The sequence below is a fragment of the Bos taurus genome, chromosome Y, assembly GCF_002263795.3.
Source record: "Bos taurus isolate L1 Dominette 01449 registration number 42190680 breed Hereford chromosome Y, ARS-UCD2.0, whole genome shotgun sequence".
NCBI lineage: Eukaryota > Metazoa > Chordata > Mammalia > Artiodactyla > Bovidae > Bos > Bos taurus.
Genome location: NC_082638.1, coordinates 22,073,538 through 22,097,440, shown reverse-complemented (window position 1 = coordinate 22,097,440; position 23,903 = coordinate 22,073,538). Strand labels below are relative to the sequence as shown.

Here is a 23,903-nt window from a genome sequence, read left to right as displayed (position 1 = left end):
GAATTTGTTAAAAGCCTTAATGCTGTCAAATTGGCAGATAACCAGGATTTGGAGGAAATTTTATCTTTACCATGTGGCTTAAGGTAAAAACGTAAGGATTAAGATTTAAAAAAAAAAAAGGTACAGATGAATCAACACTGAAATACTCAACTCAGAAGTGACTTTTTTTGACAATTGGGAATGGATTTCCATCAGCCTTTGAACAAATAATTGTGTGTGAAAGTTTTTATTAATATAAAAACAAAATAAAACCTGTGGTAATATTAGTGGCATAAAAGCACACTTAGACAATGGATTCAAGGATGTTGGGTTTTCTCTTAGAAACTGGAGGCTTCCCTGGCAGCTCAGATGGTAAAAAATCTGCCTGGGTTAGGACGATCTCCTGGAAAAGAGAATGACTACCCACTGCAGTATTCCCACCTGTAGAATTCCATGGGCAGAGAACGCTGGGAGGCTACAGTCCATTGATTCCCAAAGAATCAGATCCAGCTGAGCAGTGGGAAGGTGGGCACGGGCTGGTGTGTCCCAAAGGCTCCAGATGGTCTGCTGGTGAATATGCCCCAGGACTCCGGGCCTGACGTTGTACAGTGAACCCATCTTGGCACTGCCCATGGCCCGAGATGGAGGTTTTGCATCTGCTGGATCCACTGAGGAAAACCCCAGTGGCTGGGTGGGGTTAGTAGTAGGGGTTCCTTGGAAGAAGATTCCCACCAGCGGTGCTCACTCCTGGACACTTAGTTCAGTCCAGGCCCTGAGGATGCACCTTGTATATGATGACAGATTGAACAGCCTCAGAAATAAGTGAGGAGGTGGATGCCCTGGAAATGAGAACCACAGGGAGTGGAAAGATGGTGCCCTGAACTCCTTTAGCTGATCCTGGCCTATCAGAGAGCATCTAGGCCCCACTCATGCTCAGGCCGTTTTATAGAACCACTAACAGGAGAGTCATGAATTTAAAGGGGAGAATCATGGTCACAGGTCACAGAGGACACCAAATGATTGACATTGAAGTTCCCTTTATTTCTTTGTAACAATCCAACAGAGGGGTAATGACCCCATCACCCTACCAAGCCCAAAATTCCCCCTCCAAAAATCAGATTCACATTTCTAACTGTGTAGGAACATATCTCTCCAAAAATCCCACCAAGCCCTCCCCCACTGCCCACTCTAAATCACTTTCTCCTGCTTACACTGAAAAATTGTCTGAAACTGTTGTGTTCATTCTCAGCCTGCCACTCATGAGCTGGGCTAGTCGGGCAAGTAGCAGGGGCACAGGATGGGCTCGGTGTCATAGAGGATCTGGTCACCGCAGTGTGGACAGGGGCTGGCGCTGACCCAGAACATGCTGGACCGCCCAGACTTGCACAGAAGCTGCTTGAGCCGGGCATGCAGCTGAGCCAGAAGGCCCAGGTGCAGGGTGCCATGCACATCCTCATAGCTCTCCAGGGGTGCAGGGTACAGCACGTGGCTCAGCTTACTCAGCCCCATGGTGTGGTGCAGCAGGCTCTCCAGCACAGCCATAGAGATAGGGTTGCCACAGAAGCTGAAGGTGGTGAGCTGGGAGCAGCCGCTCAGGGAGGGTAAGAGGGCACTGAACTGAGAGTCCATGATGCCGCACTCATCCAGGTCCAGTTCCTGCAGGGTGGCTGAGGTCCTCTCAATCAGGACCTGCAGGGACTCCAAGTTGAGGCTGGTCAGGTTGACCCCGCTGAGGCCAAGGTCCTTCAGCAGGCTGACGCTCGGGCACTGCGACAGGTATGTCAGGTCTGACTCCGAAATCAGGCAATTGGTGATCGACAGGGTCTCCAGAGGGGTGTTCAGGCACCTGGGGAAAGACAGAGCAGTCAGTGTCAGGGGCAGAGGGATATGGGGAGGAGAGGCCCCTTTCACAGGAACACAGGGGATCTCACTGGCTTGGAGCTGGCCTCTCACCTCCTTGACAGGAAGGCAGGGGTTCTTCCAGGGGGAAGGTCATGCTCATATGGTTATGACCTCCCCCTGCACAAAATGATGAACTATTTTTAATGTGGGAAACAAACTGTAAACAAAGATTATTTGCCTATTTCAGCTTACTAGTATTTTGTTCACAGGAATTAAGATGTTTGTACAGGACACGGCTAGTTGAATTCAACAGCAGGCTGGATGCAGTAGACATGGGCTGGTGGGTCCCAGCAGTTACAGACGATCCCTGGGTGCATATCCCCCAGATATCCGGGGGTCACAAACCATCCATCATCACCTACAATTCATCCATCATCACCTACAATTCTTTGTCATTCTCTGTCATCGTCTCAGCTAAGACATCACTCTCTCGGAAAGAATTCCCAAGGGCATCACACCTGACCCCCACTATGCGGACTCCCAGCACAAGTCCCATTTGGCAGCATCTAACCTAGGCCACGCCTCTGACCCTAACCAGGGAGGTGACCTGACAAGAAGCCCGGGGACAGAGCGGCCATACCGTGAGGACTTCCAAGTGGCCTGTGCACACTGGCCATGTCCCCAGCAGGCACAAATAGACACCCCGATGGTAAAGAAATGAAAGAGGCCAGGTTTTGCTGCAGAGCTGGCGCCACACCTCACCTGAGCACCTGGTGCAGGCGGCCCTCGAGGAAGGAGATGGAGTCCAGGTAGAGCTCCTGCAGGTGGGGCAGGTTCAGGAACTGTGCACTGAGCTGGTTGACGCAGTTCTCCTGGTCCGGGGTGGTATGTGGCAATATGTGGATGCGAGACAGCAGCAGCCGGCGCAGGTTGCCCATCCGGCCCAGGTGCGGCAGGAACCTGCTCAGCGTGGCCAGCTTCCAGATGCAGTTGACCTCCAGGTCCTGAATGGAGTCCAGCTGCACCACCTTCAGGATCTTCCTGATGCTCTTCATGGGCATGGTGAAGATCCTCAGCTTCTGGCAGCGGATGTGCAGCAGCTTCCCCCTCTTCTTGGCCTTCTTCAGCAGGTAGCTGAGGGTCTCATCCAGAGTGTCCTCCTTGATGCACAGGTCGACCAGCACCTCCACAGGGGCCTGCTCTGGCTTCAGCCCCGCCTGCGCCTCCACCCTGCACCTCTTCTGCATTGGTTGGGCTGGCTCAGGCTCCAGCAGTGAGCAAACACTGACCTTCATCCCGGACCACAGGGTCCAGAAGTCCTGGTGGGTTTTCCGGCGCAAGTCCAGCACCTGCAGCTTCCACCGCCTGTGAGGCCGCAGGGGAAAGGCTGAGCCATGCAGAGGCCAATGGGCACCAGGACCCCATGAGTTCTCTGCACTCCACGTACCACAGCTCCTCTGGCTTCTAGGTCCCCCTTGGTTCCCACTTTAAGGGATAATGGGGGGTGGCCCACATGCTTTTTCTGCCCTCTCCCCCTCAACCAGTCCTATACATCCAATTGCTTGTTTCCATATGAGTCCTCATCCACCTGCCCTGTCTGCACCTTGCTTACACCCCCAGGCCTCACCAGTCTGCCAGGTTGACCTTACCTGGGGCGGACCTCCTGAGCAAGCAGGACATCCAGACCATCGAGTGCTGCCTGGAAGGTGTCCAGATGAGGCTGGTGGTCTTGCATCAGGGCCCCCAGTGGGAGGCAGGGGAAGGGCCAGGCCTGCACCATCGCCTTCAGGGCCTCTGTGTGCCTTCCAGCAAAGGCCTCCATAAACAGTGGTGGAAAGAGCTCGATGGGCAGCTCCTCCAGAGCCATGATGGCCAAGGCCTCATTGTGCAGCAGGCACTGTGCGCCCAGCTCCAGGAGTCGGGGTGGGGCCTGGACGTTCATCCTGAAGAACCTCCTCTGGAATGAGTCCTGGGAGGACGTCAGAGAGCAAGGGCATGGGAGTGGGGGGTGGCGTTTCCTTCTCTGGTCACGGAACCGGGGAGACCCTGCTGTCCCTCCACCCTCAGGGAACCAAGGCAGGGTCAGAGACATCCTCTGGCCACAAAGTCACAGCTTTTGTCCCACAAGCACATGGACAAGCATCTCTCCAGGCAGCAACAAAGGGACAAGGTGACCTCTTGCTCCATCCCGTATCTCCTGGCTGCTGCATTTAATCCCAGCCCTACTGGCCGGTAGATACCTAGGAGTCTGACAGCTGACCCCACTCTCTTCAGAGAAAGCTTCTGATTATTACTCAAGGGCTGAAAACAGGAATCAGGAGTTTAGCCCAACACAGCCTGTCTCTAAACTCCAACCAATAACTCACACAATGAGTGCTGTTAGGTCACTACATAAAAAAGTCACTTTCACTGGGTGTCTCTCCTACAAATGTTATTACCATTTGGTTCAGTGGACCAAAGCACTCGCATTCAGAACAAAACCTCCACTCTTTCAAATATTCTACAGATTTTTTTTTTTTTTGTATCCCATGGGATTAAAAAAGTCTTTAGCTTTTAATACAAAAAGAAACCCCCAAAATCCTTTAGGCTAGTCAAATCACAAAACTGTAAAATAATATGAACTATAATCACTGGTCTCAAACTAAAATGTAGAATGTCACCCAAAAATTCCTCCTAATTAGATGTCTTTCATTAAATCAATTCCAGGAACTTCCCTGAATTTCAGTGTGGAGGACTGTATTCTTTCACAGCAGGGGCATGAGTTCTATCCCCATCAGGGATCTATGACACCAGATGCTGTTCTGTGTGGCCCCATCCCCTAAATCTCACCCCACCCTAACCCATCCCTCACTGCCCCTACCCTGTCAAATTTTATCTAGTTAGGAAATGTTGTAATGATCTGTACAAGTGGAGAAAATCAGAGAAGCAACCAAACTGTCTGGGATAAAGGTAAAACTGCATGTAGACGGAAAAGCAAAGTATACAATTGCCAACGTGAATGGAAAGGCAAAGAAAATTCTCCACAGGATCGTGGCCTGCATGGACTGTCCCATGAAGACCCCAGCAGGTACATCTGTCAGAGCCCAATGCTCCAGCGTGGAGCAGTGTGCTCAGTCCTCAGACCCTCTTCTCCTTCCAGGACACAGTTTTCCGATTCTGGCTGAAATTTCCATTTCCAGATAAAGTGCTATCTTACTACTAGATTTCCATCCAGCTAAGGCTGAGTGGTTTTTGTTTTTGTTTTTGTTTTTTTACTTTCTCACTACATACAACTGATGGGATCCTGTCTGTTCACAATAGGTTACCAAAATATTTAAAAATATAAAAGAAGAAAACTAACCTGAAGGTACATTCGTTGGGGGAGTTTGGGCCACATCAAAATCAACCAAATGTTCACATTCAGACAGCTTTGTGTGGATGGTGATGTCACCCCAGAAAACAAAGAAACAAAGTAAGATTCCTGAGTATCACACTGTCACTTCTACACTGTCAGACAGTGAAACATGTTCCCGTTCACAGAGGAACAGAGGTGTAATGGAGGGATGATGGGTCCTCCAGATTTTGAGAGTGAAGAATTCCCTGGAACTGGTCAGATCAAAATACACCTAGGAGCTGGCCAGGAGAACAGAGGGACCAGACATTTGTAACAAAACCATGAAAGTACCCAAGAAAGTGTGCTTTGTTTGGAGGAATTCAAAGACTTATCTTAGCCTAGGCTTGTGAAATTGTCAGAAGAGGGAGTGGCTAAAAAGGGACCAGTGGATCCCTTAAACCCAAGACAAACCCAAGATCCAGACTTCCTTCCTCCCTGGAGGCAAAAGGGCATTTCCTTTGTGAAGCTAGGCTATTACATTTACGAATGTGTTTTAGGAGAGGATGGAACTGTTTTGGCTGGCCAAACCTTGGACAGGCATTGTTTTGCCTGAAAGCCACTTATGGCTTAGGGTCGTGGGCTCTCCTGAAGGGAAATAAACGTGGGCCAAGGACATAAATCTGTGTCAGCAAATGGCTGTAAACCGGAGGCTCAGGGGTCCTCTGCACATCCCAGCCTGGGCTCTGTCCAGCGACCTGTACCCTCAACATGACCTTCAAAGGCTCCTTCCCAATGTAGCTGGGTAACCTGACCTTCCCTCAGTGCCAGTGAACAAGAAATCCAAAGGGCCTTTGAAACCGCCCTCCCGCCCAACCCCAACCCCTCTCCCTCCCTTAAGGCTCTCACTTACAGAGATTCTGATGGGAGCTCAACTTTAAGCCCACAAATACAATTCAGTTTTTCCTTTGCTCTGCATTAAGAACAGGTAGCCACACGGACTTTCTCCCTGGGGAGGTGCAAATCCTGCATCAAAGGGTCTGGGTTGAAGCCCCTTCTGGGCCGGCTGACACACTGGTTCTGTTGAGGTCTCAGAACACAGACAGATGGAACCTCTCCACGCCTGGCATTGTGATGCCCCAACAATTCTATATGGAAGGCAAGAAGGAGGCCTTCCCTGAAAGCTACTCTACAGTTTGTTAACTTCCTGGATATGGCATTCACCAAATTCCCACCATCCCCATCAGCAGCCAGAGATGTGGGTGTCCCTTAAATAGAGTTAAAACCCCTAAAATAGGGTTAAGCTGGAATGTGCCTTAAGGGCACTTTGACTTCCGGCAATCACCTTGGCCAAACAGCTGCAGAAGCTCAAGATTAGCAACGAAGAGAATCATCCAGTCCCTGATTAAGTAACAACCATGAGGATGCTGGCACTTTCCACCAGTACTTCAAATAACTTTCAGAGAGAAGTCGAAATTCACCCCTGGTTTCCTTTCCAGCCTGGTGAGTGTGAGAAAGCCAAGGCAGGGCTCTGCCATGCTCCACGAAGGAGGAACTGGAAGGCCTACTTGGGGGAAGATGGACGAATGTGCCCCAGTGAACATTAGGAAGAGCTAGCTGACTTCATAGGGACTCAGGGAAACAGGAAAAAGCAGAAGTCTAAGCTTGGGATGTTTCCATGGGAACTCAGCATCCAGGAGATCTAAGGATGCAGGAGGGACCACTGTCTTCAAATGATCTAAAATCAAGGAGTATCAGTAAAAAGTTTTTTCTAGTGAGGCAGGGGACAGGCCTCTATCCACCCCCAGCTCCACAGAGTCTGTTTGTGCAGGGGACTCACTGAACACCGAAGCACTAGGGGCTCATCTGCATGAAGACGTGTTCTTCCTGCCCAGTGTCAGGTTTGGCCAGGACAACTCCCAGGACCCAGGCGTAGTCAACCTGGGGGACATATCTACCTGTTTTTGTGTTGCACAGGCTGGTGCAGCCACTGAGCTCATTTCGTCATGGGAAGAGCTCATTCCCTCTCTAGTGGCAGAATTCCTTCTGTGACTGCAAAGCATCTGCTCCCCAGGGCTTTCCTGGGGCCCTTTGGAATGAATCTGCACCCAAAGAGTCACTAGAAATGTTGGAAAATGACCCTCCCTGGCTTCTGGAGGAAGACCACAGCCTGGATGATCCTCAGAGGCCCCAGACTGACGAGAAGCCTTGGGGACCCAGCCTCCAGCAGCCGAGATCCCACCTGGAGTTCCAGTATGTCTGTCCTCCCTCCACTCTGGAGTCAGACCCCTGCTTACACTGGAATAGTCTACCCTCTCTATGAGACCTCTTTGCCTCTTTCTGTGCTTGGCTAGACAGATTCAATGACATCTAGACCTAAACAAAAGAGGCCCCCTCCTTCTTCCTCCTGATTGAAGACTTGCCAGATGTCTAGGTCACCCTAACTCTAACCAGTTACTCCCTAGGGTGGTGATTCTAGAGGCAAAGCAACAGTAGGATGGAGTCGGTGGGGGAAGGGAGGTTGAGGGCCCTATCCAGGCAGGTAGGACTGCAGCACTTGGCAGGGGATAGCCCAGAACAAGGGGGAGGCAGAAAATGACAGCAGAACTAGGGGCCTAGACTCCTGGCTCTCAGAGCTGCATCTCATTTTCTGGAGGGGTGTCAGGATCGCTGAGGGCACTGCAGCCTGCACTTGGGGCCTAGGAGTGCCCCGAGGTGGTAGGGACAGAATAAGAGAACAGAATGTTCAAACAGTTAGCTTGAAACTTCATTAGGGAACTGTAGATAGAGAAGAAACTTTATGGGGTTTTGGGAGACCACAATAAGACTAATGACACTCAAGAAAATAATGGGAAAATTCTGAAACATGCAGGCTTGCTTGACACATAAAGCAAAACAAATGCTTAGCATCAAAGCCAGCTTGGATTTCTTTTTTTTTTTTTAATTTTATTTAATTTTTAAACTTTACATAATTGTATCAGTTTTGCCAAATATCAAAATGAATCCACCACAGGTATACATGTGTGCCCCATCCTGAACCCTCCTCCCTCCTCCCTCCCCATACCATCCCTCTGGGTCGTCCCAGTGCACTAGCCCCAAGCGTCCAATATCGTGCATTGAACCTGGACTGGCATCTCGTTTCACCAAGCTAACTTGCTTAGCAACAAAACCATGCAGCAGAAGCATGAGACATGGCCCAAAATAATCAAACTGTGGTGGCAAGAGACTTACATCCTGGCTAGTGAGCTCCATGAGTTAATAACCCCAGAAACATGGTCTTTGGCCACTAAGACAACTTCTTTCCAGAATGTGCCCCCAAACAATAAAACAATAGCAGAAAACAGGACCTACAACCTGCCCAGTGATCAACAACTTACTGCTGCTGCTGGTAAGTCGCTCAGTCGTGTCCGGCTCTGTGCGACCCCATAGACGGCAGCCCACCAGGCTCCAACGTCCCTGGGATTCTCCAGGCAAGAACATTGGAGGGGGTTGCCATTTCCTTCTCCAATGCAGGAAAGTGAAAGGGAAGTCGCTCAGTCATATCCGACTCTTCACGACCCCATGGACTGCAGCCCACCAGGCTCCTCCATCCATGGGATTTTCCAGGCAAGAGTGCTGGAATGGGGTGTCATTGCCTTCTCCAAATCAACAACTTAATGCCTCCCCAAAACAGGCTCTGTGCATACAAAACACTATCACTTTTGGAAAGATGACTTTTCAAAATGAAAGACCTGCATTGAATTGAGACCTGAAAATATTTTTCCCAAGTAATACTACAGGGAAGTCTAGTGTGCTGCAGTCCATGGGATGGCAAAGAGTTGGATACTACTGAGCAACTGAAATGAACTGAACTGAACTACGATATCCTAGCCTGACCATATAGAATGGACAAATAAACTTCCCTGCCCTACCTGGGGGAGGCACTGGTAATGGAAACATGCTGTCTACTCAAGAAAAAGAAGATATTTTCCCCCCTCCCCTCTTCCTCTGATTGTGAAAGTGTAACTGAGTACTTAGGGCAACACAAGGCTTGTGAACCTTCCAAGTGTCCTACTGTAATAAATGACTTCTTTTCTAGCACTTCACTTTTCATATAATTTCTTTCTAGTATTAAGTATTAGTCGCTCAGACATGTCTGACTTTTTGTGACCCCATAGACTGTAGCCCATCAGGCTCCTCTGTCCTTGGGATACTCAAAGCAAAAATACTGGAGTGGGTTGCTATTTCCAACTCCAGTGGACCTTCCCAACTGTACATAAAGGAGACTTCATTAACGTGCAGTAGAGGATACCCCCAGTTAACCTGTTACAGAAAATTGCCTCTTAAGTCTTTAAATTCTATATCAGTTCTATACCTCTGCTTGGCCGATTGCTTATTTATGTAGGTTTTAAGGTAAATGACCTGGGGCTATTTGTTCTATCATGACACAGAAAGGACTGTGGTGCCAGAGCTCTTGGGAGCCCTGGAAACAATACCTAATAGTTTCACAGGGTCTGACTGTTTCTTTTTGCTTAAGGAAGATGCCAGTGTCTGTCCCTCCTTCCTATTTCCAAGGGCACATGAAGGGAGCACTGAGACTGGACACACAGATGAGAGAGGCTCAGAGGAAGTGGGTGCGGGCAGCTTGGGAGGGAATATTTCTAATATTTACAAAGTGGCTAGCTGGCATCCTTCTCGGTGACTGGAAGGGACACCTTGTGAGACAATCATGTTCATCTTCTAGTAAGCAGTATGTATGAGGCAGGTGACATACAATACAGGCATAACTAACACTGTTTTGTTAGGTGACATACAACACAAGTATAACTAATGTTTTATATTGGATATAAAGGTTAATACTGGAGAAGGTGATGGCACCCCACTCCAGTACTCTTGCCTGAAAAATCCCATGGATGGAGAAGCCTGGTAGGCTGCAGTCCAGAGTCGGACACGACTGACCGACTTCACTTTCACTTTTCACTTTCATGCATTGGAGGAGGAAGTGGTAACCCACTCCAAAGTTCTTGCCTGGAGAATCCCAGGGAAGGGCGAGCCTGGTGGGCTTCCGCACAGAGTCGCACAGAGTCGAACACGACTGAAAAACTTCCCTCCCTCCCCTCAAAGGTTAATAGAGTAAACCCTAAGAGTTCTCATCAAAATGAAAATACTTTTTTCTATTTAAAATTGTATTCAATTTATCCATTGATAAATGTTCACTAGACTTACTGTGCTTATCATTGCAGGATGGATGTAAGTGGATTCATGATGCTGAACACCTTAAACTTACACAGGGCTATATGTCAATTCTATTAATGTCTCAGTAAGACTGGAAAGAAAAATTAAAAAGCCATGATATTCCACTCAGGTTGTCTGAATAAACGAAAAGCAAGCAAGCCTCAAATATAATGACAGGCAAACCTGATCTGTTCGGTGGAGCAGGGCCACCAGGGTGACAACTCATGTTGAGAGTGCAAAGCCAACTTAATAATGTAAGGCACAATTATTGTATTTTCCCACAGCCATTCCGTATTTTTTATTTTATTATTTTTTTAAATTTTATTTTATTTTTAAACTTTACAATATTGTATTAGTTTTGCCAAATATTGAAATGAATCCGCCACAGGTATACCCGCGTTCCCCATCCTGAACCCACCTCCCTCCTCCCTCCCCTACCCTCCCTCTGGGTCGTCCCAGTGCACCAGCCCCAAGCATCCAGTACCGTGCATCGAACCTGGACTGGCGACTCGTTTCATACGTGATATTACACATGTTTCAATGCTATTCTCCCAAATCTCCCCACCCTCTCCCTCTCCCACAGAGTCCATAAGACTGATCTATACATTGGTGTCTCTTTTGTTGTCTCGTACACAGGGTTATTGTCACCATCTTTCTAAATTCCATATATATGCGTTAGTATACGGTATTGGTGTTTTTCTTTCTGGCTTACTTCACTCTGTATAATAGATTCCAGTTTTATCCATCTCATTGGAACTGATTCAAATGTATTCTTTTTAATGGCTGAGTAATACTCCATTGCGTATATGTACCACAGCTTTCTTATCCATTCATCTGCTGATGGGCATCTAGGTTGCTTCCATGTCCTGGCTATTATAAACAGTGGTGCGATGAACATTGGGGTACACGTGTCTCTTTCCATTCTGGTTTCCTCAGTGTGTATGCCCAGCAGTGGGATTGCTGGATCATAAGGCAGTTCTATTTCCAGTTGTTTAAGGAATCTCCACACTGTTCTCCATAGTGGCTGTACTAGTTTGCATTCCCACCAACAGTGTAAGAGAGTTCCCTTTTCTCCACACCCTCTCCAGCATTTATTGCTTGTAGACTTTTGGATCGCAGCCATTCTGACTGGCGTGAAATGGTACCTCATAGTGGTTTGGATTTGCATTTATCTGATAACGAGTGATGTTGAGCATTTTTTCATGTGTTTGTTAGCCATCTGTATGTCTTCTTTGGAGAAATGTCTATTTAGTTCTTTGGCCCATTTTTTGATTGGGTCATTTATTTTTCTGGAATAGAGCTGTAGGAGTTGCTTGTATATTTTTGAGATCAGTTGTTTGTCCGTTGCTTCATTTGCTATTATTTTCTCCCATTCTGAAGGCTGCCTTTTCACCTTGCTAATAGTTTCCTTTGTTGTGCAGAAGCTTTTAAGTTTAATTAGGTCCCATTTGTTTATTTTTGCTTTTATTTCCAATATTCTGGGAGGTGGGTCATAGAGGATCCTGCTGTGATGTATGTCGGAGAGGGTTTTGCCTATGTTCTCCTCTAGGAGTTTTATAGTTTCTGGTCTTACGTTGAGATCTTTAATCCATTTTGAGTTTATTTTTCTGTATGGTGTTAGACAGTGTTCTAGTTTCATTCTTTTACAAGTGGTTGACCAGTTTTCCCAGCACCACTTGTTAAAGAAATTGTCTTTAATCCATTGTATATTCTTGCCACCTTTGTCAAAGATGAGGTGTCCATATGTGCGTGGATTTATCTCTGGGCTTTCTATTTTGTTCCATTGATCAATATTTCTGTATTTGTGCCAGTACCATACTGTCTTGATAACTGTGGCTTTGTAATAGAGTCTGAAGTCAGGTAGGTTGATTCCTCCAGTTGCATTCTTCTTTCTCAAGATAGCTTGGGCTATTCGAGGTTTTTTGTATTTCCATACAAATTGTGAAATTATTTGTTCTAGCTCTGTGAAGAATACCATTGGTAGCTTCTTAGGGATTGCATTGAATCTATGAATTGCTTTGGGTAGTATACTTATTTTCACTATATTGATTCTTCCAATCCATGAACATGGTATATTTCCCCATCTATTAGTGTCCCCTTTGCTTTCTTTCACCAGTGTTTTATAGTGTTCTATATATAGGTCTTTAGTTTCTTTAGGTAGATAAATTCCTAAGTATTTCATTCTTTCCGTTGCAATGGTGACTGGAATTGTTTCCTTAATTTCTCTTTCAGTTTTCTCAGTATTAGTGTATAGGAATGCAAGGGATTTCTGTGTGTTGATTTTATATCCTGCAACTTTACTATAATCATTGATTAGTTCTAGTAATTTTCTGGTGGAGTCTTTAGGGTTTTCTATGTAAAGGATCATGTCATCTGCAAACAGTGAGAGTTTTACTTCTTCTTTTCCAATTTGGATTCCTTTTATTTCTTTTTCTGCTCTGATTGCTGTGGCCAAAACTTCCAAAACTATGTTGAATAGTAATGGGGAAAGTGGGCACTCTTGTCTTGTTCCTGACTTTAGAGGAAATGCTTTCAATTTTTCACCATTGAGGATAATGTTTGCTGTGGGTTTGTCATATATAGCTTTTATTATGTTGAGGTATGTTCCTTCTATTCCTGCTTTCTGGAGAGTTTTTATCATAAATGGATGTTGAATTTTGTCAAAGGCTTTCTCAGCATCTATTGAGATAATCATATGGTTTTTGTTTTTCAATTTGTTAATGTGGTGTATAACCTTGATTGATTTGCAGATATTGAAGAATCCTTGCACCCCTGGGATAAAGCCCACTTGGTCCTGGTGTATGGTCTTTTTAATGTGTTGTTGGATTCTGATTGCTAGAATTTTGTTAAGGATTTTTGCATCTATGTTCATCAGTGATATTGGCCTGTAGTTTTCTTTTTTTGTGGGATCTTTGTCAGGTTTTGGTATTAGGGTGATGGTGGCCTCATAGAATGAGTTTGGATGTTTACCTTCCTCTGCAATTTTCTGGAAGAGTTCGAGCAGGATAGGTGTTAGCTCTTCTCTAAATTTTTGGTAGAATTCAGCTGTGAAGCTGTCTGGACCTGGGCTTTTGTTTGCTGGAAGATTTTTGATTACAGTTTCAATTTGTGTGCTTGTGATGGGTCTGTTAAGATTTTCTAATTCTTCCTGTTCCAGTTTTGGAAAGTTGTACTTTTCTAAGAATTTGTCCATTTCTTCCACGTTGTCCATTTTATTGGCATATAATTGTTGATAGTAGTCTCTTATAATCCTTTGCATTTCTGTGTTGTCTGTTGTGATCTCTCCATTTTCATTTTGTGTGTGTGCCTTTCTCAGCCCTGTGCCTGCCGACTGTGCAACCATTGTGTGTGTGTGTGTGTGTGTGTGTGTGTGTGTGCTGTTCTCAGCCCTGTGCCCTGGCGACTGTGCAACCAGTTTGTGTGTGTGTGTGTGTGTGTGTGTGTGTGTGTGTGTGTGTGTGCTGTTCTCAGCCCTGTGCCCTGGCGACTGTGCAACTGTTTTGTGTTTGTGTTTGTGTTTTCCCCTTAGTGAGCTGTGCAATCTTGATAGACCCAAGATCCTTGAGATTCAGGTTCAGCCTGACTGCGCCCCCAGCAGTTGCCTTCACATGTGCAGAGAGCGGGCATGTGCCCAACTCAGCCTCGTGGTCAATCAGATTGCAGGCGGGGATACCAGGCAGCCAATCATCGGTGGCAGTGGGAGGGCCTGTAGGGGCAGCTGCAGTGGTGCCCCAGGCCTGAGGAGGCCTCGTTGCCTCAGGCATAACCCCGGAACTACCTAGTGGCAGGTGAGCACAGGCAGTTCTGGCACCGTTGCCAAATGAGACCGCCAAAGCCAGGGGCGTGGTGCCACCAAACGGGTGCCTGAGGGCCTAGGGGAGGTTTTCTCGGTGCCCCACGCACGCGGAGCCTTGCTCGGCGGGGCGGCCTGTGAGGGCCGGTGGGCCCTCAGGACAAAGCGTGCGGCTGGGCCCACAGGCCCCCGAGTCCCCTTTCGCCATCTCCAGTCTAGTCTGTGCTGACGTTGCTGCTCTCTGGCGGCCTTCCGCCCCCGGTGGTGGGAGGAGCCAGCTAAGTGGAAGGGCCTGTCAGGCCCCTGGCCCCCACCAAGGTCTTCTGTGGAACATAACGTGTTTAAACACACACACACACACACACAAATCTTCACCGTGGGTTTGTGGCTCCGCCCGACCCAGTCCTGAACCCAGGCATAGTCAGGCGTGCGCAGCATAAAAACGTCGATCTAGTGGCCTCTTCACTGCCGCAGTGGCTTGATCATTTTCCTGTTTCCTATGCGGTCCTCAGACTCCAGGGTGCCCCTGTCCCTGGGGGCCCCAAGATTCAGGCCTTTGGTTCAGATAGTTGGCAAATGAGGTATTTGTTTGTTTGTTTGTTACTGAGAGAAGGCAACAGGAATTCAATCGCTTGGCTCTGGCTGAGTGTGAGACGCCTGGTCAGCAGCCCGTAGGGTAGGTCCTGGGGGATAGAATATTCCCGGAACACGTGACTCACCTTGACCCCAGGATGTGACCTTCTCCTGCCTGGGAAGTGTCAAGCGCTCAGGTTTTCAGTGTGCTCCTGAGGTAAGGTGACAGACATCTTTACAATAAGGAGTAAAGTTGTGTCTTTCTTGCCTTCTGTTTTTCTCCTTTCATTCATGGGCTGACACGTTGTAGTTGAGAGAGATTTCTCCTGATTGGGGATTAGCTGACCCTGAATGCAGGTGATAACTTCAGGGAAGTCATGGTTTCAAGTCACTCTGAAGCTCTCCGAGTTGCAACCTTAGAAACAGGCAATGGGGCTAGTGGCTTGCTTTCCCCTGCCTTCTTGAAAGAAAAAAAGTAAGAGCACCATGGGTTTAAGGTGTGTACAGATGACTCCTACAACTTGGTGAGGCCAAAATGGGGCAATGCACATATCCTAAGGTTTTAGCTATAAAATCAAAGTAATGAAGGTGTGGGTGTTGCACGGTGGCCTGGTGGTTAGGATTCTGGGCTTTCACTGAAGTGGTCTGGGTTCCATCTCTGGTCAGGGAAATGGGATCCCACAAGCCAAGCAGCATGGCCAAATAAATAAAAGAATAAAGTGGTTTGTTCAGAGAAAATGTCATGTGGTTTAACATGTTTACATGGGATATCTTACTCATTTCTGTACCCTTAAGGGCTTTATTTCATTAAGTAGTTGAACTCCACCGGATGGAGGCCGGGGAGCATCTGAGTTCATTTCATGCCAGTAAGCAAGATCTTGTGCCTACAGCTCTGTTGTATAGTTATATAATGCTGGTACAGTTTTGAACTTCACAGCATATCAGTGTTGCCATGTTTTGTTTTGGTCACACCATGTGACTTCATAGGATCTTAGTTCCCCAACCAGGGATCGAACACAGGATCCTGGAAGTGAGAGGGCTGAGTCTTAACCACTGGACTGCCAGGCAACTCCTGTTTTTAGAAGTTTTGGTTTTTTGGTGTGTTTTAACTTTTGCCAAATATACAGGAGAACTATTCTGTGTGAAAGTATGATGTGAATGATATTAAAATTCAAAATGTTTGTGTTGTACATATTATCTCAAAATTGAATACTTTGAAAGAACTTAAATTTGTTGTCTTGGTCTAGAATCCAGTTGGGTAGTTTAGCCCCAGTGTCTCTCCTGAGGTTGTAGTCCAGCTTTTATTTGGTTTGGCAACCTCTGAAGACTTGGCTTGCTGAATCTAAGCTCTCTCACTTGGCTGTACTCAAATGAGCCCTCAGTTCCCTCTGTGGGCCTCTCCAAGGGGCTGCTCGTATGGAGGCTGCTGTCTTTTCTCAGAATGAGTGATTCAGAAAAGAACGTGCGCCCAAGATAAAGTGCAGAGTCTTTTTCCAGAAGTTACACATCTTCACTTCTGTGTTTGCTAAGTCTCACACCTCAACACTGTGATAGTTTGAGCGAAAAGTACACAGGGGTGGGAATATCAAGAGATGTGATTCTCTTGGGGTCATCTTGAAGGCTGATTTCCATACCCATTAATCCACCATGCCAACCTTTCTTCATATGATCTCAGTTCTGTTACTGTGAGTGAATTATTTGGCTTGTGTACACTTCTTGTGTGCTCAGTTCAGTTCAGTTCAGTTCAGTCACTCAGTCGTGTCCAATTCTTTGTGACCCCATGAATCGTAGCATACCAGGCCTCCCTGTCCATCACAAACTCCCGGAGGTCACTCAGACTCAAGTCCATCGAGTCAGTGATACCATCCAGCCATCTCATCCTCTGTCGTCCCCTTCTCTTCCTGCCCCCAATCCCTCCCAGCATCAGAGTCTTTTCCAATGAGTCAGCTCTGCTAGATCTACTCAATTCTTGTTTATTCAGTGATATTCTAGCAAGTCTCTTCTTTGTCCTGGATTAAGTTTTCTGTTTCTCTGAACGGTTCCCATCAGCAAACAGACTGACTATAATGGCACCTCTCATTAAAAATCTGTCTTTTCGTGACACATCCTGCTTCTGCTTCTTTTATTTCATATTTTCTTATTATAGACTTCTACAGAGTTGTTTGTAGAATTTATCTTCAATTCCCTCATTTTCCTTGTAATCCCCTCTTGTCAAGATCACCAGTGAATTCCAAATGTTAAACTCAATGGTCAATGTTTAGTTTTTATTTTATTTATTGGCAGCCTTTATCAGAGTAGTTCAATTCTTCCTGCCCCCCAAAAATGTTTCATTTGGATTACAGAATGCTTCTCTTTCCTGCTTCTCTTCTACCTACAGTTTTCCTGCATACAATGCATGACCTTTGTGCCTGGCTTTATTCGGATATAATGTTTTCTTTTTAAACATTTATTTATTTAGCTATGTAGCATGTGGGATCTTAGTTCCCAGCCCAGGGATAGAACCTGTGCAGAGTCTTAAACACTGGATCTCCAGGGAAGTCCCCTATTTTGTGTGTTTTCAAGAAAATCCATTTCATGCATGTATAGCAGTACATGTTTTTTTTTTTTTTAATGGCTGAATATGGTATATGTCTTACATGTAGTCCATTGTGAGCATATACCAGAGTTTATTAATACATTCAACAATTCCTGGATAATATTTGGATGGCGTACTCTCAATGGCTATTGTAAGTAATGTTGCTGTGAACATTGTTTTTGCATGGACTTAACATTTTCAGTTTTTATGGATGTATACAAAACAGTGAAATTGCTGGATCATATTTCTCAGTTCAATTCAGTTGCTCAATCGTGTCCGACTCTTTGTGACCCCATGAACCGCAGAACACCAGGCCTCCCTGTCCATTACCATCTCCCAGAGTTCACTCAAACCCACATCCATCAAATCGGCGATGCCATCCAGCCATCTCATCCTCTGTCATCCCCTTTTCTTCCTGCCCCCAAACTCTCCCAGCATCAGAGTCTTTTCCAATGAGTCATCTCTTTGCATGAGGTAGCCAAAGTACCGGAGTTTCAGCTTTAGCATCATATCTTCCAAAGAACACCCAGGACTGGTCTCCTTTAGAATGGACTGATTGGATCTCCTTGAAGTCTACGGGACTCTCAAGAGTCTTCTCCAACACCACAGTTCAAAAGCATCAATTCTTCGGCACTCAGCTTTCTTCACAGTCCAACTCTCACATCCATACATGACCACTGGAAAAACCATAGCCTTGACTAGACAGACCTTTGTTGGCAAAGTAATGTCTCTGCTTTTGAACGTGCAATCTATGTTGGTCATAACTTTTCTTCCAAGGAGTAAGCGTCTTTTAATTTCATGGCTGCAGTCACCATCTGCAGTGATTTTGGAGCCCAGAAAAATAAATCAGCCACTTTCCCCACTGTTTCCCTATCTATTTGCAATGAAAAGATCAGACCAGATGCCATGATCTTAGTTTTCTGAATGTTGAGCTTTAAGCCAACTTTTTCACTCTCATGAAGAGGCTTTTTAGTTCCTCTTCACTTTCTGCCATAAGGATGGTGTCATCTGCATATCTGATGTTATTGATATTTTCCCAGCAATCTTGATTCCAGCTTGTGCTTCTTCCAGTACAGCATCTAGTCTATATTTGATTTGTGAGGTCCTTACAAGTTGTACCATTTTATAGCAATTACATCAACAATATATGAAGCTTCCTTTTCTCCACATCCTCTGCAGCACTTGTTACTATTCCTCTTTTTGATTATAGCCAAGCTAATGGGTGTGAAGTAGTATCTCACTGAGACTAATTTACATTTTCCTAATCATGTTAAGCAGTATTTTTTATGATTGTTGGCCATTGGTATATCATCTTTGGTGGAAAGTCTATTCAAAATTTTTTCCTGGTTGCTAAATGTTTTGTTTCCTTTTTTACTGTTGTAAAAAATGTAACTTAAATTTTACCATTTTAAGTATTTTTACATGCTAAGTATTTCACACACTTTCATCAGCCTTTTTGGAGAAGGAAATGGCAACCCACTTCAGTATTATTGCCTGGAGAATCCCATGGACAAAGGAACCTGATAGGCTATAGTCAATGGGAACTCAAAGAGTCAGACACAACTGAGCGACTAAAACACACACACACACATAGTCACAGTGTTGTTGTGTTGTTGTTGTCATTGTTTTAGCTGGGCTATTCAGCCTGCATGATAGTTCCCTGGTTGAGGATCATACCCAGGCCCCTGACAGGAAAGTGTGGAGTCCTAACCTCTGAACTACCAGGAAATTCCTTATCAGATTGTTATGAAACAGATCTCTACACCTTTTCATCTTGCAAAATTGAAACTCCATACCCTTCACCTGTACCATTAAACAATAATTCCTCTTCTCTTCCCTGTTTCCCTAGACCCTGGAATCCATCGTTGTTCTTTGTTTCCTTTCTATTGCTTGACTATATTAGATATTTCATATAAGTGGAAACATACAGTATTTGTCTTTTTTTTTATGACTGGCTTATTTCATTTACCTTGATGTCTTAAAGGATCATGCATTTGTAACATGTGGCAGAATTTCCTTTATATGGCTAAATAATGTTTCATGGTAAGTATATACCACATTTGATGGACATTTAGATGCTTCCACCTCTTAGTTGTTGTGATTAGTGCTGCTGTGAGCATGGCTGTGCAAATATCTCAAGACCCCGTGTTAACTTCTTTTGAATTTATATCCAGAAGTGGAATTGCTGAATTATGTTGTATTTCTATTTTTAATTCTTTGAGGAGCCTTTATACTGTTTTCTGTAGCAGTTGTACCATTTTAAAAGCTATCCATAACGCACAAGGATCCAGTTTCTGTATGTGATTGCCAATAGTCATCCTTTACTTTCCTTCCCTTTACCTTTCCTTTCCTTCATATGTATACACACACACACATGCACACACAATTTTATATCCTTTTCCATTATTGTTTATCACAATATATAAGTATAGTTTCTTGTACTATACAGTAGGATCTTGTTTATCTATTCTATATATTAATATTATAGTTTGCATCTGCTAATCACCAGCTCCCAATCTATGACTCCCCCACCCTTCCCCTCTTGGTAATCACATAATCTGCTCTCTATGTCTCTGAGTCTCTTTCTGTTTCCTAGATAAGTTGATTTGTGTCATATTTTAGATTCCACAAGTAAGTGATACCATATGATATTTGTCTTTCTCTTTCTGACTTCCTAAGTATTCTTTTTAATGCTAGTGTAGATTGAATTGTTTATTTAACTTCATTTTCAGAACATTTGTTGCCACTGTATAGAAATGTGATTGATTTTTTAAATATTTATCTTGTATTCTGCAAGCTTTTTATTACTTGTAATACTTTTTCTTCAGGATTTTCTATATACAAAAGTATGTTATCTCCAACGTACTTTGACTTTTTCCTTTCCATAATGAATGTTTTTTTTTTTGTTTAAAAAACAACAATAGCAGCAACTCATTTTTCTTACCTGATTGCCCTGATTATAGAACTGCCAGCATAATATTGAGCCAAAGTGCAGAATAGACATCCTTGTTTTCTTCCCAATCTTGGAAAGCTTTCAGGGTTTCATTATTATGTATGATGTTAGCTGTGCATCTTTTACAGGTACCTTTGATTGAGAAAGTTCTATCTGTTCTTATTGTTTTTTTTTTAACCCCTATTATGAAAATGTGCTAGATTCAGGAAAATGCTTTTTCTACAGGCCAATGTGTTTTTTTGTCCTTTATTCTATTAAAATGGCATAATGTTGATTGACTCTCATATAATGAACCAACTTTGCTTACCTCCATAAATCCCACGTGATCATGGTATATAATCTTTTTTATATGTTTTTAGATTTTGTTTGCCAGTATTTTGTTGAGGACTCTTGACTCTGTATTCATTAGGGATATCCATTATGTGTGTGTGTGTGATGTCTCTGTCACATTTCAGAGCATACCATGGTAACACTAAGTATTTGTTTCGTCCATTTTGTCTCAATATTTTTATTTTTATTTTTTTCACTTTTTTTTTCTTTTTCTTTTTTTTTTCTTTAATAGAAAATTATTTAATTAGTATACATGTGTTCCCCATCCTGAACCCTCCTCCCACCTCCCTCCCCATACCGTCCCTCTGGGTCATCCCAGTGCACCAGCCCCAAGCATCCAGCATCGTGCATTGAACCTGGACTGGCATCTCGTTTCATACATGACGTTTCACATGTTTCAATGCCATTCTCCAAATCTTCCCACCCTCTCCCTCTCCCACAGAGTCCATAAGACTGTTCTATACATCAGTGTCTCTTTTGCTGTCTCGTACACAGGGTTATTGTCACCATCTTTCTAAATTCCATACATATGCGTTAGTATAGTGTATTGGTGTTTTTCCTTCTGGCTTACTTCACTCTGTATAATAGGCTCCAGTTTCATCCACCTCATTAGAACTGATTCAAATGTATTCTTTTTAATGGCTGAGTAATACTCCATTGTGTATATGTACCACAGCTTTCTTATCCATTCATCTGCTGATGGACATCTAGGTTGCTTCCATGTCCTGGCTATTATAAACAGTGGTGCGATGAACATTGGGGTACACGTGTCTCTTTCCCTTCTGGTTTCCTCAGTGTGTATGCCCAGCAGTGGGATTGCTGGATCATAAGGCACATTTTGTCTCAATATTTTTAAAACTGCAACACCATACATGTGTCATTATAGAGAGGGCACTGGGAAAAGAGTTTTTACCAGTATTCCAAATGTTGGCTACAGTTTTTAACTTTCAAAGAGAAAATGGAGCACAAGACTCAGTGGCATCAAAAGTTTAAGAAGCCTAAGCAGCTAGAAAGATTACCTCCTGAAACAAAAGTTGTTATTCAGGTATCACTGGAACATCTTCAGCCTGGATTGGTAGAAGTAACATCCATAACTGTGAACACATCTGATTCTGAACTAATACCCCCAAATCTAAAAGTAGGAGTTAAACACACACACACACACACACACACACACACACACACACACACACACACATTAATTCTACTTTCAGTAAGTCTCAAGCAAGTATTTCAGTCAAAGTTAAAACCCACATTAAAAACAAAAAATCCAAATTATAGCATTATGCAATAGTATCAAATATAGTGAAACCTATGAGTTATTTGTGGTCTGTTTTTTTAATTAATGAAGTACAGTTTTGTTTGATCTGAATGTTGGTATGTTATTTAAAAATGTATTACCTGTTTTTCATATAACTTTCTTAACACGTAAAAAGTATGTGAGTGTGTGTTTGTGTGAAAGAGAGAGAGAGAATGAGAGAGGGGAAGAGAGGAAAAGTAACAACATATTTTGGTATTTCATGTTATTTGTAAGTTTGAAAGCTCTATATACATATAATCTGTAGGGTGTTTTGCCAACATAATTTTCAACTGTTTTCATGCCTTGAAGATCTCAGTATTAACTATACAGCCAGATTGGAATGGCTTTATTATGGTATGGTCACATGTGCTGCTGAACTCTCTGAAGTGCCTCTGTTGTGCTGATCTAAGATAACCTGGCTCTGAAAGCCTTGTGTGGAGAAGTTGATGGAGAAGCTGTGATGTGAGTTTGAAGCAGACATGGGATTTAGTCAGGAGAGAGCTTTGACTTCTTGTCCAAGTTGAGGAAGAGGCACACTTTCACTCCAAGCATGGAGCCACGGCAGAAGGAACACTGTCTCAGAGTGTCTTTACCTACCCCAGGGACATCTCAAGGAAGCCAACCATTGAAATGCCTGTGTTTGGCGAGAGACACCTGTAAGCATCAAGCAGGCCCTGTGTATCATTGACTGCAGTTTCAGAAGCAGAGATAGTTAATAAAATGAGCCCTGGCCTCCGTGGAACACCTGTTGAATGATCAAAAGGGTAATTTGATTCATTCTATCCCCTTTCCCATTTGGCTGGCCTTTAGTCACAGTGAACTAGCCATATCTGTCTCAGTCACAGTAGTAAAGCAAGTTAAGATTCCCAAGGAAAAAAGCCTTGACATCCAGTTTGATTTGTCCTTGACCCATAGTTTTAACTGAAAAGGATCAAACACAGGGAATCTGTTAGGTTTATGAATTGGGCTAAATTTAGTTCTCTTACCCTTAAGCTACAATGGAGGTGTCCAAGAATAGTAAATGTGGTGGATAAATATGGTCCAGGGTGATTAAACCCTTTATAGAACTTTTCCTTACCTTTTGCAGGTACATGTGTCTTACCCTAGCTGAACATGTGAAGATTTCAGTTCTGCATCTTATCTTGCCTTGGATACGAATGTATTACAGTTAACAGTTAATTCTTTGTGTGTGTGATTTCCCACTTTATCAAACTAATACTGAGTTTAGGTCTTACTTGACACAATCCGATGTGCAAGAATTGCTTCATTTATTTCAGTATTTATCAGGTAATAGAGGCATCCGGTCCCATCACTTCATGGGAAATAGATGGGGAAACAGTGGAAACAGTGTCAGACTTTATTTTTGGGGGCTCCAAAATCACTGCAGATGGTGACTGCAGCTATGAAATTAAAAGATGTTTGCTCCTTGGAAGGAAAGTTATGACCAACCCAGATAGCATATTGAAAAGAGGAGACATTACTTTGCAAACAAAGGTCCATCTAGTCAAGACTATGGTTTTTCCAGTAGTCATGTATGGATGTGATAGTTGGACTGTGAGGAAAGCTGAGCACTGAAGAATTGATGCTTTTGAGCTGTGGTTTGGAGAAGACTCTTGAGAGTCCCTTGGACTGCAAGGAGATCCAACCAGTCCATTCTGAAGGAGATGAGCCCTGGGATTTCCTTGGAAAGAATGATGCTAAAGCTGAAACTCCAGTACTTTGGCCATCTCATGCAAAGAGTTGACCCATTGGAAAAGACTCTGATGCTGGGAGGGATTTGGGGGCAGGAGGAGAAGGGGACTACAGAGGATGAGATGGCTGGATGGTATCACTAACGTGATGGACGTGAGTCTGAGTGAACTCCAGGGGTTGGTGATGGACAGGGAGACTTGGCATGCTGCGATTCATGGTGTCTCAAGGAGTCGGACACAATTGAGCAACTGAACTGAATTGAAGAGTTATTCTCCTTCCTCTAATCTATCCAACTATCTAATCTTTTGTGGAAATCTTTTTTCTTTCGGTCTCCAAGGGCTC

General features: G+C 44.4%; 1 protein-coding gene across 2 annotated transcripts; it reads right to left on the bottom strand.

Annotated features, from left to right (window-relative positions):
- Nucleotides 1-999: 999 nt before the first annotated feature.
- On the bottom strand, nt 1,000-6,256 carry LOC528601 (preferentially expressed antigen in melanoma). Of its 2 annotated transcripts, NM_001077979.2 has the most exon segments (5): nt 1,004-1,825; nt 2,584-3,186; nt 3,471-3,790; nt 5,162-5,228; nt 6,045-6,187. In NM_001077979.2, coding segments are annotated over 3 exon segments (1,473 nt in total). In that variant the 5' UTR covers nt 3,764-3,790; nt 5,162-5,228; nt 6,045-6,187; the 3' UTR covers nt 1,004-1,248.
- Nucleotides 6,257-23,903: the final 17,647 nt, after the last annotated feature.

Coding starts and splice junctions, on each gene's coding strand:
- LOC528601 (XM_059883984.1), bottom strand. CDS start 3,763: ATGAACGTCCAGGCCCCACCCCGACTCCTGGAGCTGGGCGCACAGTGC. Junction 3,187..3,470: donor GCTCAGGAGGTCCGCCCCAG/GTAAGGTCAACC, acceptor GCGGCCTCACAG/GCGGTGGAAGCTGCAGGTGC. Junction 1,826..2,583: donor CGCCTGCACCAGGTGCTCAG/GTGAGGTGTGGC, acceptor GTCTTTCCCCAG/GTGCCTGAACACCCCTCTGG.